General features: G+C 44.3%; 1 protein-coding gene across 1 annotated transcript in view; it reads left to right on the top strand.

Annotated features, from left to right (window-relative positions):
* Positions 1–12464, top strand: part of LOC146194661 (uncharacterized) — a 207804-nt gene extending 195340 nt beyond the window's left edge. Inside the window, exon 4 of the mRNA XM_084597489.1 lies at positions 2461–12464. Within this exon, the coding sequence (XP_084453615.1) occupies positions 2461–2476 (16 nt within the window). The 3' untranslated portion in view covers positions 2477–12464. The remainder of the gene's footprint in view (positions 1–2460) is intronic.
* Positions 12465–17502: the final 5038 nt, after the last annotated feature.

A 17502-nucleotide genomic window follows, 5' to 3' on the forward strand; every position in this document is an offset into this window, starting at 1 on the left:
ATAACCGATGGTCGCTGAGGGTAACAAACTGGATTCCAAGAGAAGGAAACCGTAGCAGGGGGCGGCAGAAAGTTAAGTGCGCGGATGAGGTTAAGACGTTCGCAGGGGTCAAATGAATGCAGCTAGCACAGAACCAGGTTAAGTGGAGAAATATGGGAGAGGCCGTCGCCCTGTAGTGGGTATAGGCAGGCTGATGATGATGATGATGATGATATATAAACGTTTTTCGCTTCCAGAAGCTAGCCGATTTAATGATATGTCGCATCATTACAAATGTGCCGCCCTCCTCTCCACAACATCTGGTACGGCTCATGAAAGCAAGGCTGGTAATGCGGAGACTATAAAAAAAAAGCGATAAAACAGCTCTGCCATTAGGCAGAGCTGTTAGGCAGAGCAGAGGCGTGTGCAAAATAGACGTTTGTCAAATTCATTTGGACTTGGAATCAATCCTGTGTGGACAATATTTCACTGCCGACGCCATCCTAGTTTTTTTAAATATGTTTTATATGCGCCACATTGTGAGCGCGAGTTGTTTTAAGGGCATTAGCTTCTACTACTTACGTTTGCCGGTTTCTAGTCCACTTCACCGTCGCTCTCAGATTCAATATGATGACCAACTCACGTGACCACGTGACCATTGCACAAAATTTGTTCCCTACCTCGTGACCAACCATGCAATGGAGTCACCATCTGATTCACAATTTTGGATGTCATGAATCCTCAAAGCCACTTGACCAATGCCCCTCACCACCGCTGCATTACCTATACCATGCTATCGACCGACCTTAAACCTGAAAATGGGCTTGTGCGTGTCGTCACTTACGATCATCACTGGTGGCAAAGTTGTCGTCAACTTCTTTGAGATCAGGGTTCTTAGAGTTGTGAAACGAATCGGTACTCCTGGCGCACCGAATTGTTTTCCTAGCTGAAACGTAGTGTGTACGAGGGGGCGGTGAAGCAGAGGTCGTTGAGAGGCTCAGGTGATACCAAACGAATCGTTGTTTCGTGATGTATACGTTGGTATCATAATTGAGGACGTAGGATTAAATTCTGTAAAACTCGAGCTAACGCCTTTAGCACGCATGTGGCGGTGGAGCTTTTTTTTTTTGTTTTTATGAGGAATTAACAAAACTAGTTTTGTCTCGGCTTCCTTGAAGCACTTCTGGTTGTCAGAAGTGAAATTTTCCCTTGATTTCGCTATGTAACTGACGTTCTCGATGTGCTACACCTGCGTTTCAACACTTTTACCGACTTTTGTTTTCTTTTTGTATTTCGCTGTCCTTGTGACATAAGTTAGGCTACTTCTTGCGGCCCCCGTTTTATGTGCCGTGAATTTCTATTCGCGTGCATAGTGTTCACAGGTGAATTGCTCCCGTCAACAAAATCCAGTGCAGATATTTTTTTCTAGTTAATGGTTATGGCGCAATATATTTGTCTAAAATATTAGTTTCCGTCCCAATATTTAAAATAAATCCACGTCTTCATGTTCGATGTGATGATGCCATAAAAGTTACTTCGTTTTCGACTTAATCTGATTCCAATTATAGTCCCTTCGGGTACAATAACAATTAGTTAGGCTTAATTAGACGTTGTTTGTCTAATTGGATAGAAATTCGCCTTTTGTACTCATCTGGTGAGGTCTCACACTTCTTTGACGTCTTTCCGAAGGATTTGACGTCATCATTTCGGTTTCTTTGTTGTTGTTTTTTGCCGAATTAGAGGTCCCTAGTGATCTGTGGCTTGGGTTGTGATCTCTCTTCTTCTCAATAATATCCCCCTCCCTGGTATTCCTTGCGTGCGTGCTGTAGTAGATGTTGTGTAAGGTATTCCTAATTACACGTTCTTAATTTTACTCTACACAAAAATGGCGTTTTTAACCCACTTTCCGCCTTTTTTGTACTATTTCAACGCCCGAGCTGTTTTCACTTTTCATGACTACATACACGTCAGCGCAATTTCCACGCAAATTTTACTTTTGCTGCTTTAGCTATTAACAATTTACTCTACATTTGTCAAACTATGCTTCTAAGTTCATTTGTTTCCTCCTTCATCTCATACAATCCTTCTTGCTCTTCTATCTTTGTTCCTTCAAGAACTATTAGGGGTGGACACCATGCACGGACGCGCACTTTCGGCGCACACCCATCAGCCTAGAGGAACTAAAAGCTGCCATGAAAAGCACTGCTCGGTGGGCACGTCAAACGCTTGTGAGCCCGAGAGAGGAGCGGAAAGTGTCCACGGCTCGTAAAGGTCACTAGGGGGTAATGCAGAGTGAAAAAGACAAAGGAAAAGAAACAATCTTAGTGTGGCTCTATGAAACTAAGATGTGTGTACAGTGTGAAGCAGGTTGCTGTGTAACTGAAGTACGCTATGCCAATGGAACCGGTAACCAGTGCCTCATTTAATCTTGAACGCCGCAGGTTATGCATCCTTCAAATCTCTTCTTACTTTTCTGCGCAGAGTTTTCACGGTGTGACCTGGAACATCGAGGACTGCGATGTGGCCGTCTCCTGCTTTGGTCGAAGCTATGGATGCTGTGCAGCGGGCCTATCGGGTATTCTTCAGGGCCTCAGCTGGGACGTACTAGGCGGAGCGGATCATCGACGTGGAAAGATTAGGAGAAATCACCGCCCCATGCGGCGGAGTCTATGACTGTGTACATACTGTGCATAATTAGGCCGCTGCCTGGCAACACGTTGCGAGCAAGGACTTTTACCGAAGCGACATGTCTGATAGCACACATTTGTTTCCGCTACAAAAGCTTTGTCACCGCTTGAGGCAGGTCAAGTAAAAAATGTATGAGAAGTACTTATTCAACTCAGGATTATCCGAAGATGCCTGTCCAGCTACAGGGTGAGCAAACGGGTCACACCTTTCCAGGTGGTAAGGTTGTCATCTATAGACTGCACTGAATCGAAACACATTTGCACTTTGTTGAACAGATTTCTATCTGGCAATAGATGATACGGCAGTATGAAAAACAATGGTTGCGGGCTGAGGAAGTTAAAGCTGTTCTGCCGATGAAATAATGCCGGCAATTTCCGACTCGATGTCTGGTCGACCTTCTCATGAAAGTATTATAATGTTGGCTTAGGTAGGCCAGAACAGATTCCATATCCACGCCAGGTTAGCTGGTCAGGTCTGGTTGGACGCAGACACTGACGGATTAAGCTTTTTTGTTATAGGATATATTAAAATCTAGATAATCGGCGGATGAGCCTGTAGCTTCGGTGACTTCAAAGCGGAGTGAATGCTTCTAATAGGCAATTCCAGTAAAGGCCTGAGATAACTTCACTGGGAAAACATGAAGGACAGTATTTTCATTGATGCTGCAGAAGTAGGAAAATATTTACTTTTTCTAGTTGGTGAATGAAAATTAATTAGCACGTTGTTTCAAAGTCGAATGTTGCCCTAAGTTCCGCTCCAGGCTGGACGATAACGATAAACATGGTTTCTTCCTCTGCTCTGTCTTGTGCGCCATATTATTGTCGTCTCGCGATTAAGAAGCGCACTTGTGAAATAACAAATTGATGTAAATGCCAGACGCTCCGCTGCAGTGCAGTTCTCGCTGCGCTCTTTTCTCATGGCTGCACCGCTTGTAAGCGGAGAGAGAACCGCGAAAGGAGAACTCTAATGCGCTATTTCTGTTGAACAGCACAGCTTCCCTTGAGAGAGGATTAGAGAACGCACCCGCAACTTGGGAAAAAAAAGCGGAGTCCGCAAGCAACAGCCGTGTAGTAATATCTGTTCGACACTGTCAGGGCAGGCTGTTGTGTCACAGGAGGAGAAACAAAGTGTTTTCAGAATTCTGAATGTCGGTTAAGTAATGACAGGGATAAGACCGTCGATAAAAGATTCATATCCACAAGAAGTGTCAGGCTTGGTTGAAGACATTTCGCATGCGTGAAGTGTTTACCCTGTTTCTTGAATTGTTGACGTCGTGTACTTGTTACTATTTCACATTCTAGTAGCCCGACGCTTGTCGCGGGCGGTTGTTATGTACAAATGGGAGAAATATTTACTATTGCATGAACTTCGAGTTGTTTTTTTTCTCGGTAAGAAAGGAATGGGACAGCGGCTAAAGCGCAGCGTCTGTGATAGCGGCGTCCGCGCTGCCTTTCCGCCGACGGGACGGTAATTATGTTTCTCAAAATTCCTTACTGTGCCAGAATTCTCCCGGCCCGGCTCCTCCACCACCGCAAGTAGTGTAGTGCTTTGCATATTCGATGAGCGCGCAGTGATGCCGTCGCCTGATGAAGTGTCACATTGCCAAAGAATCTCACATGCTTGTTTTTGTTTTTGTCGCCAGTATAGCGCATGATGTATTCATGGGCCCGCTATCGTCGGTGTATGTACATTGTGGTCCCATTCTGTAGCCTTTCTTTTTGCTGCAAGAGCAACGTTCTTGGATATTTTTGTCATCTCCTACATCCCATTGATGGCGTCAACTTGTATACCTAATCACCGAAAAGTGTCTGGACGCATGTAATGTCTTCATAGCCAATTTATTTCCATAACTGAACCCTCTGGCGAGGCCCAATGTACGGCCCTCACTTTACGCACACGAACATCTATCCATACGTAAGCAGGTCGCCTGAGACAAACGAAACACTAGGATGAAACACAAATAATTGATGCTTTCAGCGAGGTATTCCAACTGAGCACTTTGGTGCTTTTCTTCCATGTGCTGTCTCCGCACGCATCACGCTTTTCCACATACATTTTAAAATTTGTATGGTCCGCTTGGCACGCACTGTGTAGTTGCCTTCTCGGGCTATTACAGCGACCTTTGACAGGTTCTCTAATAACATGATCGTAACCTGCATACGGTTTCCGGCTAGGGCGCCACATCCTCAGAGAGTGTTTCCTCTTGGCGTTTCCTTTCTTCGCGGCGCTAATGGACAATGCTGCAGGCATCGTTACTTCTCCGATGGTTCGTAGACCAAAGGACATTTTCCATGACAGCAGTTACCACTGTTTGCTACATGTCGGCTTGTTTTTACCGTGTTAGGTACGTTGAAGTATTTTTAGTTACATTTGTTTATAAGCAAAATCCTAGATTGCTGTTTAAGTGCTCATCTGGAAAGCGCTAGTTGGCAGGTGACTAGGCTGGGCGCTTACCTACAACCACTCGGCCTCGCATGGATAATTCAAACTAAGACCTGTACAGCTTAGCAGGTGACTGACCATCACTAGCCCATTAACCTTGACTTAACGGCAAAACAGTACTTCTCAGCCCATGGCCTTTGCGTAAATGGATTATGCATCTCCTAATTTTTTTTTTCATGTCTCACAGCATGCTACACTGTGAAGTGATATAGTTTGTACATCTTGCATGCTTCACGGCACAAGCTTCGTTTGCGAACCGGTGTACATTGTCGCGCGCCACTGCACGCTGATGAAGGGTGGCCATGTTCTTTTTAAGCGTCACTACGGCAGCAAACGGAAGCCTACAGCTTGGGTGATATGAAAGGGTGATATCAGAATCAGCCTGCACGTCCATACGGCTTGATTAAAGCGGGACTTTGCATGTGCGATGGTAGCGTATACGTTCTGGCGTCATACCCTTAAAATGTCATACCTAAGTGTCCCTAATAATGTAGCGCAATACACTATTAGGGCGTGATGGGGGAATGATGTAGCAGGCAAAAGAAGCTTCTTATTCCATCCCGGGATAACCAGAGCTAAACCACAGCTAATGTTTTCGTGTATGGGGTGGCCAATGTAACGTAACATGTTTTGTAGTATTTTTTCTTAGCCTCTGTTAAGTTGTCGACTTTTTTCGGGAAATGTTTTGGAAACGATATACGAGTCACATTTTCTGATAAAGAAAGGCGGAACTAAGGAGCACATGACTTCGATAAAGAGAGCCCCGTATACTCTGCCTAAGGTAGGGCGCCCAGCTTCGTAACATTGATTTTCACTGCGTATCGCATTTTGCGAGTTTATTAATGTTGTTTCCTTTTATTCCCTAATTTGTAGAGCGGCCAGTTTCCGTCATTAAAGCAAAGGATTGACACCCATCTCCAGTGATGAAGTTTGTACCGAGGTATACAGCGTGGAGCATGAAGCAGGGCATGTGTTTTGTCGCTACGAGACACGCGATTTACTTTAGTTTTTTTTTTTAATTCGTCCCTTAATTTTTCTTTATGTTAATATGACCCATAAAAAAGGCGGAACGCAAGATTAACATGTAGCAAGCAATAGATAGCTTCCGAGTTCTCAAGCTCCGACTCTTTAAATCCATCTTCAGATATTTTATTTGCCCTTACTTGGAGGGTAATACTTTTAGGCATCATTAAATGATCTGTTTCCTCACTGATACGTTTCTCCGTTTTCGAAAATATCCCGGTATATATTCTCTGAATCATTTATTTACCCTTAGGAATATGCAGCTTGAATGCCAGTCCAGAAATTTCAACATCACGGCTTCAAATGCTAGAATGCACTTTCTTAGCCTGAAACTGTACTTACATACTTATATATGGAATCTCTTATTTTTGATTGCTTGTTCTTGCCTGGACTGTATAAGAATATCTCTATCTTCCTCTGTTATTCCATACGCCTGCACCAATAGCGGCGTATCTTAACGGCATTATAGATACAAATAAGATTTCTCATTTCTGAGCAGTCTTCTATACATTATATACAAAGTGTTTCACCCAGAACGTTTTTATTTTATAATCCGATGTTTGGTCTAGAACACCGCTTTCTTCGGTTAGCATTGTCAGTAGCATAGTGAATCTAAATGCAGCCACTGCCAGCTAATATCAATAGTTAACTGTTTAAAACTTACCCTTAGGCTCTTTTCTTCTTTTTTAAGGCTCTTCTTAAAACGTTCTATGCCGACCCTCAATATCCCGTTTTACTTCAACTTTTTTAATTACCATTTTTGTCTACGCTGCGGCGCGAGGCATTTTGGGGCGGCAACGAAACGAAAACAAAATTGGGAGGGCGCAGACAGTGCCAGCCATGCCTATGATTGCGCATAGAGTAGCGAAGATCTTCCCATGGAGCGCAAACCATGGGCCGAAAACTGGTACTCTGTTGGCGATGTCCCGCCCTGCATAGATTCAGTGCATTAACACCTTTCTCAAATATTGGGTCAATGGTGGTGCCTTCGGCCACTGTTTGGCTTTATCACAAGTGCAGCCCCAGAATGTCTCGCGCCGGAACGTCGACGAGGATGCATTTTCAAAAATGTAAAACGTTACGTTTTGTTTGTTTCTTTGTTTTGTGGGGTTTAACGTCCCAAAGCGACTCAGGCTATGAGAGACGCCGTAGTGGAGGTCTCCGGAAATTTCGACTTCTTGCAGCGGTCTTTGAACCACCAAAAAGGTAACGAAGTCGTAATTAAACATTGTGTTATTTAACCTGTCTTCGCTGTATTTTGTTGCACCTGACCGGTGACAATGTAATGCCAAAAAAAGCCCCCTTTTGATACGGGAATCTTATTTGAAGAGATTTTCGTTGCCTTAGGTGAAATGCCTGATATATATTAAGAACAGGCTAGGAAATACGGCGGAACAGTCCCTTCGTCCCACGGCCCGTAGTGCACGCGTGGGCCCTGGGAGCACGGAGCGCGATTTCGCCAGCTGCTCCTCTTGCTTTCTTCTTTGTTGCAAATTAATAAGACTGCAAAGCCACTTAAAACTCCTTAAGGGAATACTGTTAGAACTGTAGTTGTCGGCTGCATTTCATATTTGCGTCTGTGTCGTTGAGGGGTTCGTCAGCACATCACCCTACATAAGTCAGTGGTTGGAGTAGGACCCCAAATGTTTCGGGTAGTTATCATATTTTAACTTGATTCGTATTGGTAGTTTTCTCTGACTAGGCTTTGTCGTCAGGTGACCATATGTGTTTTTATGGTGGAAACAAATCAAGGACATTTGTCTTGACCCTGTTGCGTTTCGGTGGGGCAGGAACTAAAGCTTTGCTACAAAACTATGTCAACCGCGATCACTGATGAAGAAAAGCCGCCTGCACGCTCAGCTAGGGCTGCCGCCATTTGCCTCGTGTTTTAAACAGCAAGCGCATGTGTCACATGCTCTGTGCTTTTAGCCGCCTGCGTCCAATGTTCTATTTACAGCATTATCTGTGTTATTATTATCCGTGACCTATCCCAGTGTAACTATCTGGAGGCCCGTTCATATTATTTGATCATTATCGCAGTCAGAGAGTAATAACTTTATGTAGTGTTCGGCAAGCTTTACCGCGACAGGGCTTAGCTCTCCCAAGCGGGAACGTCGAGGTCTTGTCTCTTCGGGGGCCTCGAGCCCTCGAGGGCCTGCTGCAGGGCCCAATGCTCCAATGCTTAAAAACAATTATTAGTTTTCATATATTGCCTTGAACATATTAAACTGATATGTTGCATATCATCTCGAAAAGGAGTTGACCGAGGTGATCGATCCTGCAGATTACTGTCTACATAAAGTAGTTTTTTTACCAGCTTAAAAATTAAACCATACCTCTAAAAAGCTTCCGCGTGCCACTGCTGCTACCACCGCCTGCGGAGGCGCATATCGAAGAGTGAATCCCGCATTTTCTATGTACTTCTGACCCCAATGGGGTTCGGCTGGCGCGTTGGGCGAGAGCTATAAGCTAACAAGTGGCCACGCATTGGAAGAATATGGAGAGGTCTTGCTTAGCTGTGGTTATAGTCCGGCTGATAATGACGATGCTGGTGAGGTGGCCGCGTATTACCTTTCTCTAAAGGCCAGTAAATACAGATATTTAAATCGTACTTGTAAACACATGTAAAAGGTGACTTTTTTCATTACTATCTTAAACGATTTTCTGCACTTCGTTCATGAAGGCAATAATTTAAATCAGCTGAGTAGCTTTTGCACGTTATTGATGGCTCAAAAATTACTGCAGACTAGGCCAGGCGACTATCAACAACTCTCAGTGATATTAATTAAGCTGGGGTTTTCCATCTTCTTCAAAAGCTTGGGTATACGTAAACCTCACAGAGCTGGCGTATAGGCGCATCCGCTGGTCAAAGGATCAGGCAAAATTTCGTGAAGAGGTCGCGGCCGCTATGTCTGCTTCTCTCTCGCTCATTACAGAGTGAGCGAGCGGACCATTCATGTAGCAGAACACTTCATTCTTCCGTTTTGTATGATTTATTTAATTGACAGAAGAAATTAGCCCACATAGCTGTCGGTGATATGGCAGCCAGCTGTAAATTATTGAAATCGAGAGCCAAAAAATACCGGTTGTATTTATGGCTATCTGTTGCAAAACCCAATGCATGAAATTCCTATGGTAGCCGATTACCGCAAATACTGGACAATTCACTCAGTACAAGGCGAAAATAATAAGTTCGTGTGCTCGCGGCACTGTGGAGGGGACAGCTGGGCCAGTCGGTACATATTTAAAGCCATCGGAATCACGCAGGTACACAAGTCAACACGTTGTCCTGTGCACCTCTCGGTGTCTGCGTCCTTCCGCTGGTGTTAACCTCGACGACGATGTTAACTGACCCGGATGCCTTGTTCATTTCTTGTTTGCCTGCAAAAGGATGGGCTGAGGCGTATAAGTATATATACGTTGTTGCCAACAAGAGTAAAGCAGTTATTTGCGCAGTGTCTGTCCTTATAAAGGACAGACATTGCGCAAATAACTGCGCAAATAACTGCAAATACAGTGTCTGTCCTTATAAAGGACAGACACTGTATTTTCGCCATGGAATGTCTAGTGTTTGCGCTCATAGTTGCCATGAGAATATCATGCACCAGCTAGGCTCAACGGAAATTTTATTCACGCATACTCAATGCAAGTTTCTGTCGGCATTCTGCAGGATGCTTGTATATTTTGTTTGTCGATGGTTGTTTCCCGATATAACTCCCTCGAGGATGTCCTCTCTTTATTCATTGCGTTGCTTTAGCTATACAACTAAACAAATTGTTTTGTTCTGAGTATTGATTCAAGACTAAAAAAAAAAACAGTTGTATACACTCGGTTGCGCTCGCTGCGCGTTCAGGTGGTAGATAACGTAGACAATTTTATTCTCCAAATGTAGATTTAATTGAATACAATCTCAGGAGAGCAAAAGGAGGTTCACTCTTAATTCCAGAGCAGAAGCATACACTAACGGAGCTTTCTGCAAAAAGGTGACCAATGTATTCTGCTGAGCTAACTCAGTGGCACATCGTGTAGAATGGGGTCAGAGTGATATTCCTTGCCATGTAGGTTGAAGGAAGCGGCGCTGTGCTATCAAACATTATTGCGCTAACTACTGGCACCTTAAACTATATAGCTTTCATTCAGTCTTCATAATACACAACGTAGGAGCCATTTGGTCGAGCGCTCACTTAGGCTTTGCGGAAACTGTTTTAATTTCCCCACAAAATGCGGCAACATTTTATCCGCGATTACATAATTCCGCTGGTCTGTCTCTTTGGTGTTAATTTCGAGCATCGACTCCAAACAATTTCGACAAACAATTTCAAGCATTGCTTGTTCTTGTCAGTGCCAAATAAATTGATGGCCTTTATGACGGAGCAGTATAAGAAAGCAAGGCTGGCTTTAATCCTCACCGAGAGGGACTCACGGTGGGGCATTTTAGTACAACACTTCCTTTAGCAGTTGCTGGACAAAGAGATCAATGCGTGAAACCTTGCAGACAGGTCGCACGCCGGCTGTACGATTCGCGTGAAGAGAAATATATAAAATATAACGTTTGCAGAACTATATCTATATACATGTCTGTGTATTGCAGAAATACCAGAGGCATATACTTTTTTGATCCATGTATGTAAATATTCAACAAGAAGTCATGCACATTTTGAGCGTTGGACCAAAGCAACTCCAAGGGACACAGGGTAAGAGACCCGGTATATGTATGCGCGTCTTTAGGCTTGCGATTAGTGAGCTCCCCTTACGGAGTGAGTTTCGTTGACTTAATGCATAAGAAAGGTCATTGGGTACAATTCGTTTTTCTTACAGTCACAGGCTAAGCATTACTTTATTTAAACCAACATTATCGTTTTCTTATGTACGCTAATCGGACTCCGAGGCGTGACATGTTCACGCGGGTAGGTAATGATTTTTTTCTGGGCAAGTGGTCCCATATTTATTCACATTTCTTCCAATTATTCGATATGACGAGGCAAAACTAAACCATAGCAGGAAGACAGCGATTAAAAATGAAAGAAAAGGGGTAGAAGTAGGAATCATGAAAGGGCTGCATTGCAAAAGTGAACTTCTTTCTATATCACAGAACGCTCGTTCATTTTTTGTTTTTGCTGAACGAGGAAAGGGTGTATACTTAGAGCATCATCATGGGCTCTCGACGCTTTTGAAAGGCTGCAAATAGGGGTAACTTTAAAACAACGCAATAATAATATTACCGATCTCACACCCCACAGTAGGCATAAAGGAAAGTAACCGCGCCAACAATTTTGTATTGTCTACATTCAGCACACTACTGACTGCGACCCAAAAAAAGAGTCCACATCGAAAGTCCTCATTGATCTGCACATAAAGCTCTTTTCGTCCTATTTTTATATCTTGAATTACAATGTTCTGGTGCAGTTATTTAAGACTCCCGTACCAGACGGTCACAATCGATCAAGTTCCGTTTCACATAAAAAAAAAAAATCTCAACTTATGAAAGCTTCAAGTACAAAATTTCTTCGAAGTGCTAGATAGTCTACTTCAATGCTAGGCTCCACCAAATGAATGTACTCAGTATGTGTGTTTCCTTTGAAAGCATTTGCGCAGTTTGTCAGGGCAGTTGTACTTGATTGATGAGCACCATCTCTTCACAACTACCAGTTACGAGTATCTGTAGCGTGTATGCATATCTTCCCTGTATTCAAGCAACGTTCGCGCCCAGCATTGTCTGACTCACACGTTGAGAAAACTCCTTGAGTCTTTGTGCGCACTTGGACTGCGTTCGAACAACAACAATTTAGTCGGTGGTGCTTTTAGGCCATAGAAACAAGGCGGAAAGGTAGCGTTTGATAGTATGCGATATTAAAGTCGTTTTAGTGCTGACTTGACGCTCTGCATCTGTTCTCCGGCATGTGAGAAATTTGAAGTGCAGTTGGCGGGAAGCTAGAAATGAAAAATATTTATGGATTACCCATTTACCGCGTAAACGCATTAGGGTGAACGACTTTTTAATGTATAGCATGACGTGTTAAAAGTGGGGAAAGGGGAATATGTGCTATTTTTATGACGGATATTTATGTGGAAGAAAGGAAATAAGGTTGTGTTTACGGTCGTACTATCATCTGTAAAAGCTTCATTTGAAAAGATAAATATGTACTGTCATGTGTTTCACACTGCGTTCTCATCTTCTTCCTCGTTCAATGCTGTCAGTGAATATATGTGCTATATATGTTTGTCCCACGAGAAAAGGTCACTTAGGTATCCTCAGGGTTACGAAAGAAGTTGCACCTCATGTTGATGTTGCGTCTATTTTTGAAAGATTTAATAAAGATGCTGATGTATATGTGAACAACAGCTCGTCTGTTTTTTTTTTCCTTGCAGCTCGTTTCAACATGGTATGGTTTGAAGTGGTATGGTTTGTCCCGAAAGTGTGAATTAGTTTTCTAGTTTAGTTTACATTAAGGGCGAAACGAATACAGACGTGTTTTCGGATGTCATGGTATACAGAAATAATTCTAGCCCTTCGCGATTGTGGCCCAATGTGACTTCAACGACCAGAAACAGCGCTTGCGCGTCTAAATATCTTTCGCATTTTTAATGATTAGCCATTTCACTCTAAGCTCTCTATAAAATGTAATATATCGCAATACTGGCCCTTGACAGCATGATGGCCAGAACAATATTTTAGGGCATCTTATTTATGGCTTCGCGACTACGGGCTACATGCATTGTATATGTCAGGTACTTTTTCATTGAGTTATCACATGAATCAGATACTGAAATAAAATTCGCTGCTTTAAATAATTTTGTGATCTACTTCCATAGATGCTTTATATGAGATTTCAAACGATATCTATGAACCAAAACAATGTGAAGGAGAAATCCCGTATTGAGGAGAGCACAGTGGAAATGCAAGAGGAACACATGTTCAAGCACGCTCAGTCCGGTACTGACTGCCATTTCTCCACGAAGGAACAGAGAAGCATTTTACGCCTTCAATTAAACGAACTTTGCCGAATGCAAAATTTGTTTAGACTGGCTCAGAGAGTCACAGAACGTGGTTGAAGGAGCTTTGCGGCACTAGCAAACATGCGCTTTCTGTCCGTAGTGTGCATACTGAAGACCGCTTTCGTGCATGACCGGTAACAAGATCACCGAAAGCATTTAGTCTTTTACTCTCCCCCAGAAAGCCTCATTTAGGACTGGTGATGTTGCAACGCTCCAGCCAATTTCAATGGCCCAAAGGTATTAATGTATTTACCTTGAATGGAAAGGCATTATAGAGGACAATGGTGAAACATATTAAATATAAATGCATGAAATCTAAAAAGCGTAGCAAAGGCGATTTTCTCTTATTGATAAATTGCTTCCCAAACGGTTGTAATGGAGTTGGTTAATATCGACAGACACAATACAAGCGGGAAGATGGTTCCATACGCGAGGAATAGGAGATATAAACGACTAAGAAAAGTTTTTTGAGTTACAACGATCTAGACCGATTTGTGAACGAGATACGTGTGATGGGAAGAATAGAGAGGTTCAGGAATTCGTACACTGTCCAATACGTGATGGTAAAATTTTTGAAATGCGGCTCTAGGTTTAGAAAAAAAATTTACACACATGCTTTTTGTTGTTTTGTTTTTTTTTTTTTTGGGGGGGGGGGCGTAGTGCGCGAGGATTGTGCTCATGAATCATCACGGGGAAACCATGTAAATCAAATAAATAATTTAGAATATTTTGGAGGGGTAGCTTCGCTAGGCAATGTTTTCCCCAAAGAAATCGGCTAATATAATATGGGCTCACGTCAGTGGTGCCAGATGGCGCAGAGTGCTTTAGCCAAAGTGCAGTAAAAGTGTAGCCCTAAAATAGCTAACCATGCAACCAGATCCAGGGCAGTTAGTAGCTTAAAGGTAATCAACATGAGCAGCCAGGAAGGGATAAAAAATTGTTTATTTGTGATTCAAATTCAGAGCCGAACGCAGTAAAGGCGTGATTAAAAATAGATACGGTTAACCAGAACAGCAGACGCCGCAGGAAGAAAAACATATCGCAATGCTAGACATAGGTCGACTTAAGGGACATTCTTCAATACTGCCGCACACCAGTTTCTGCCTTCCATTCACATCACTACTGGTATATGGCAGCACTGTTAAACGTCTCCGAGGAATGCTGGCTTGCTTTAAAACTGTTGCAGCATCGGTACTCCTTGAATCCATATCGCAGGTTATGTACCATTTCAAAAGTACGCAAGGTTAGCTGGTTGCGGTGGTGTGTTTTAGTTACCGCGATCAGACTGAATGAACGCTCTACTGCGGCGTTTAACACTGGCGAGCACAGAAGTGCGAATTCAACTGGCGGCAATAGTTCGAGAGCGAGGGATCGCATGCACTGTTAGTGAGTTCGTTGACCGCTCGCCGGAATTCACTCGTACTGACACTCACTGCAATGAACGGGAGCGTCACCTGCAAAGCTCCGTACTCGCTTTCAAGGCTTGATGTGCTACACGGCGCTGCAAAAGTGGAAATGACTTTGTGAAGGACACGAAATGATGCGTCACGAATGCATGTGGGCCTCAACAGTTTGAAGTTGCACAGTAGTTCTAGGGTGTGAGGCAGCCTTTTGAGCATCGATTTTAAACGCGCCACAAGTTACACACAACAGCGGTCCTTTCGCCGTCTGAAAGTGAGCTGTTGGGAAAGATGTGTTACAAAACAGTTGTGTTGTTACACGCACGTATGTGAAGCAAGTGCTTCTCCCACTCTGCCGTTGGACAAGCATGCTCTTCAGGGGCACTCTAAACAGCATCAACCTGACATGCATATTTAGATTTTCGAAAGCCTTGACTAGATCAGGATGTTTCGATTGAAACAGCGTATTGACTGTCGACCTGCATTATAATGGGCTGAATGAAACGCGTTTGTATGTTTTTTGTTATCTTGGAACAGCTCATGCAGTAGTCGTGCTGTACATCTACGCTCTGTACTTTAAGCTAGCTGAAAATGCAACCGCAGCTCCGATCCATAGCTGCAGAAACACTGAGCCACCTCGTGTTCGCAATGCTGACCGACCTGCTTGGGTCACTCTCATTGCAGTATAGTAGATCAGGCGATACCGCCCTCCCTGTTTTTGTTGAACACGAAAATCAATTATAGCACTCCCGCACAACAAACGCAATGATAGCAGGAAGCGCAGCGGTTGAATAACAAGACAATTCGCAAGAATCAGTTTGGGGCTTTCTTCTTTTAGCAAAGAATTAGTGAGAGATGTCGTACGCACTGGACCATATTACACATCATATTACAACGAATAAACTCGAGTTCATATAAAGCACCTGTCTTGTCTTCCTCCTTTGTCCCTCATATCTGCTCTGATGTTCCATTAAAGTATGTACCAACTAGCTCAACTCTCCGTTTTATTGAACATTACGCTGGCACCGACCGTATCAATGCAAACACATTTTGTTATATCCATGTTTCATTACTGAAGATGAGATCTGAGTTTCAGAAACGTGCTGTTAGGCGGCGCATCAGTGCAAGGAATTAGTCCCCAAAACTTTGCTTCAACATTGTCTGCTATCATTGAAGAGAGCGTCTATCTTTTTTTCGCATGGTATGTACGTGCTCTTGTCGGCGATTTGGAAGTAATTTAAGGAAGACAAAGAACAGACAGCGCCGCGGCATCACTTGGTTCAAGGAGGTTTACTTGAGGACTGGCACAGTCAGTGATAGCATGATGCTGGGACAGGAAATCCCAGCCGAGAATGACGTCATGGGAACATGTGTGGAGAACAACGAATTCGATTATGTACAAGGTTCCAGCAATGACGACGCGAGCAGTGTAGACAGCTGTTGGCTGTACACTGTGAGGGGATGCGGTACGAGACGATAGTCCTACGAGAGGCGTAGTCACCTTTCGGAGGGTGCACAGAGGTTTTGGCTGATGACAGATGCAGCGGCACCGGTGTTAACGAGCGCAAGAGTATGAACGCCTTCAACGATGACAGCGATACCATTAGCGGGATTAAAACGAGGACTTTGAAATTTTGTCGAATACGCAGTTCGTGCCTCGCGAACTGCGGCGGTTAGTTTTCCGGCTGGATAGCGGGTAATGGACGCATTGGCGAAATGGAGCGGCGACGTGGTGAAGGCGAACGACGAGGGAGTTAGTCCGGAGGATCAGGGGCGCTGTTGGAGGACTCGATGGGACTGGAAACTGGGGGGGGGGGGGGGCAAATAGGGTGGCGCAAGCCGTGCAGCAAAGGCTATGGATAAGCGGCGCCGGCAGTAGCATGTATTCTTCCCAGGGATGCTACAGTGATAGCAAACAGGCATGTTGTCTGAAGTTCGCCATGGAGGTGATGTCTGAGGCAAAGGGGGAGCAAAAGCTGTTGATGTCGAACGCACAGGGGGCGAAGCATATGCATATGCTGGGCAGGAGGTGGACTTGAAGCGACTTCTGCATACGCGCGACCCGGTACCTGAGCTTGAGCCGGCGCGAATTCTGAAGCGTAGCTTAGTAGCGCAACGCCGGAAGATGGAATTGAGAGCGCAGAGAACGGCATTGAAGGTGCGAGCGGAGCTGGTTGAGGACCAGAATTAGGGACTTCTGAGACATGTCGCTGCATTGCACGGCGAAGCTTCGGAGCAAGGCTAATTGGTGACTCTGTAACATATGGCTGCAGAGACAGTTGTTGCGCGTCCTCCTCACGTACAAAAGCCTTGATGTCTTCGAAGAGGCTAGATGACTTTCTCTCCGCGGCTACTATAGGGAGCGAAGCGTCAGGCGGACGGCGAATCAAAACGTCTAATCTGCTACATATCCTTTGCACCACTTCCGCGGCTACGCATCCTCGGGCACTCCGCCGACAAGTTTCCCATTTGACCATTCGGGACTGACTCCTGTACCGAAGGAACTAAATCTCAGACTGCAGAAAATGGCTTCCTGTCATTCCGTGCCACCTCCGTTCCGATATTTGTGCCCACCATCATACTGACCCCCAAAGTGCTCATGCCGTCGTCCTGAAAACCTATGATCGAATTCGTCAGAGGTATTATTGACGGGGAATTTACAATTTCGTACTTCGCTTCATTCGCTTTTGTGCCACCTGTGAACAACGGAAGGCTTGTCGCCATACTCCTGGTGCTCTCCAGCCTTTATCCTGTCTAGCTCGCCCATTCGATCGCTTGGGAATCGGCCTTTATTGTCCGCTACCATACAGTGCCGCTGGTAATCGATAGGTCATCGTCGCCATCGACCACTTGACTCGTTACGTGAAGACCGCGCACTTCGCGCGGCGACAGCCCGAAAATAGCCCATTTTCTTCTGCATCACTTCATTATTCGACATGGCGCCCCTCGCGAGCTACTGAGTGATACAGCTCGT

The sequence above is a fragment of the Amblyomma maculatum genome, chromosome 3 (genome assembly GCF_055883805.1).
Source record: "Amblyomma maculatum isolate TAMU_Amacu chromosome 3, ASM5588380v1, whole genome shotgun sequence".
Classification (NCBI taxonomy): Eukaryota; Metazoa; Arthropoda; class Arachnida; order Ixodida; family Ixodidae; genus Amblyomma; species Amblyomma maculatum.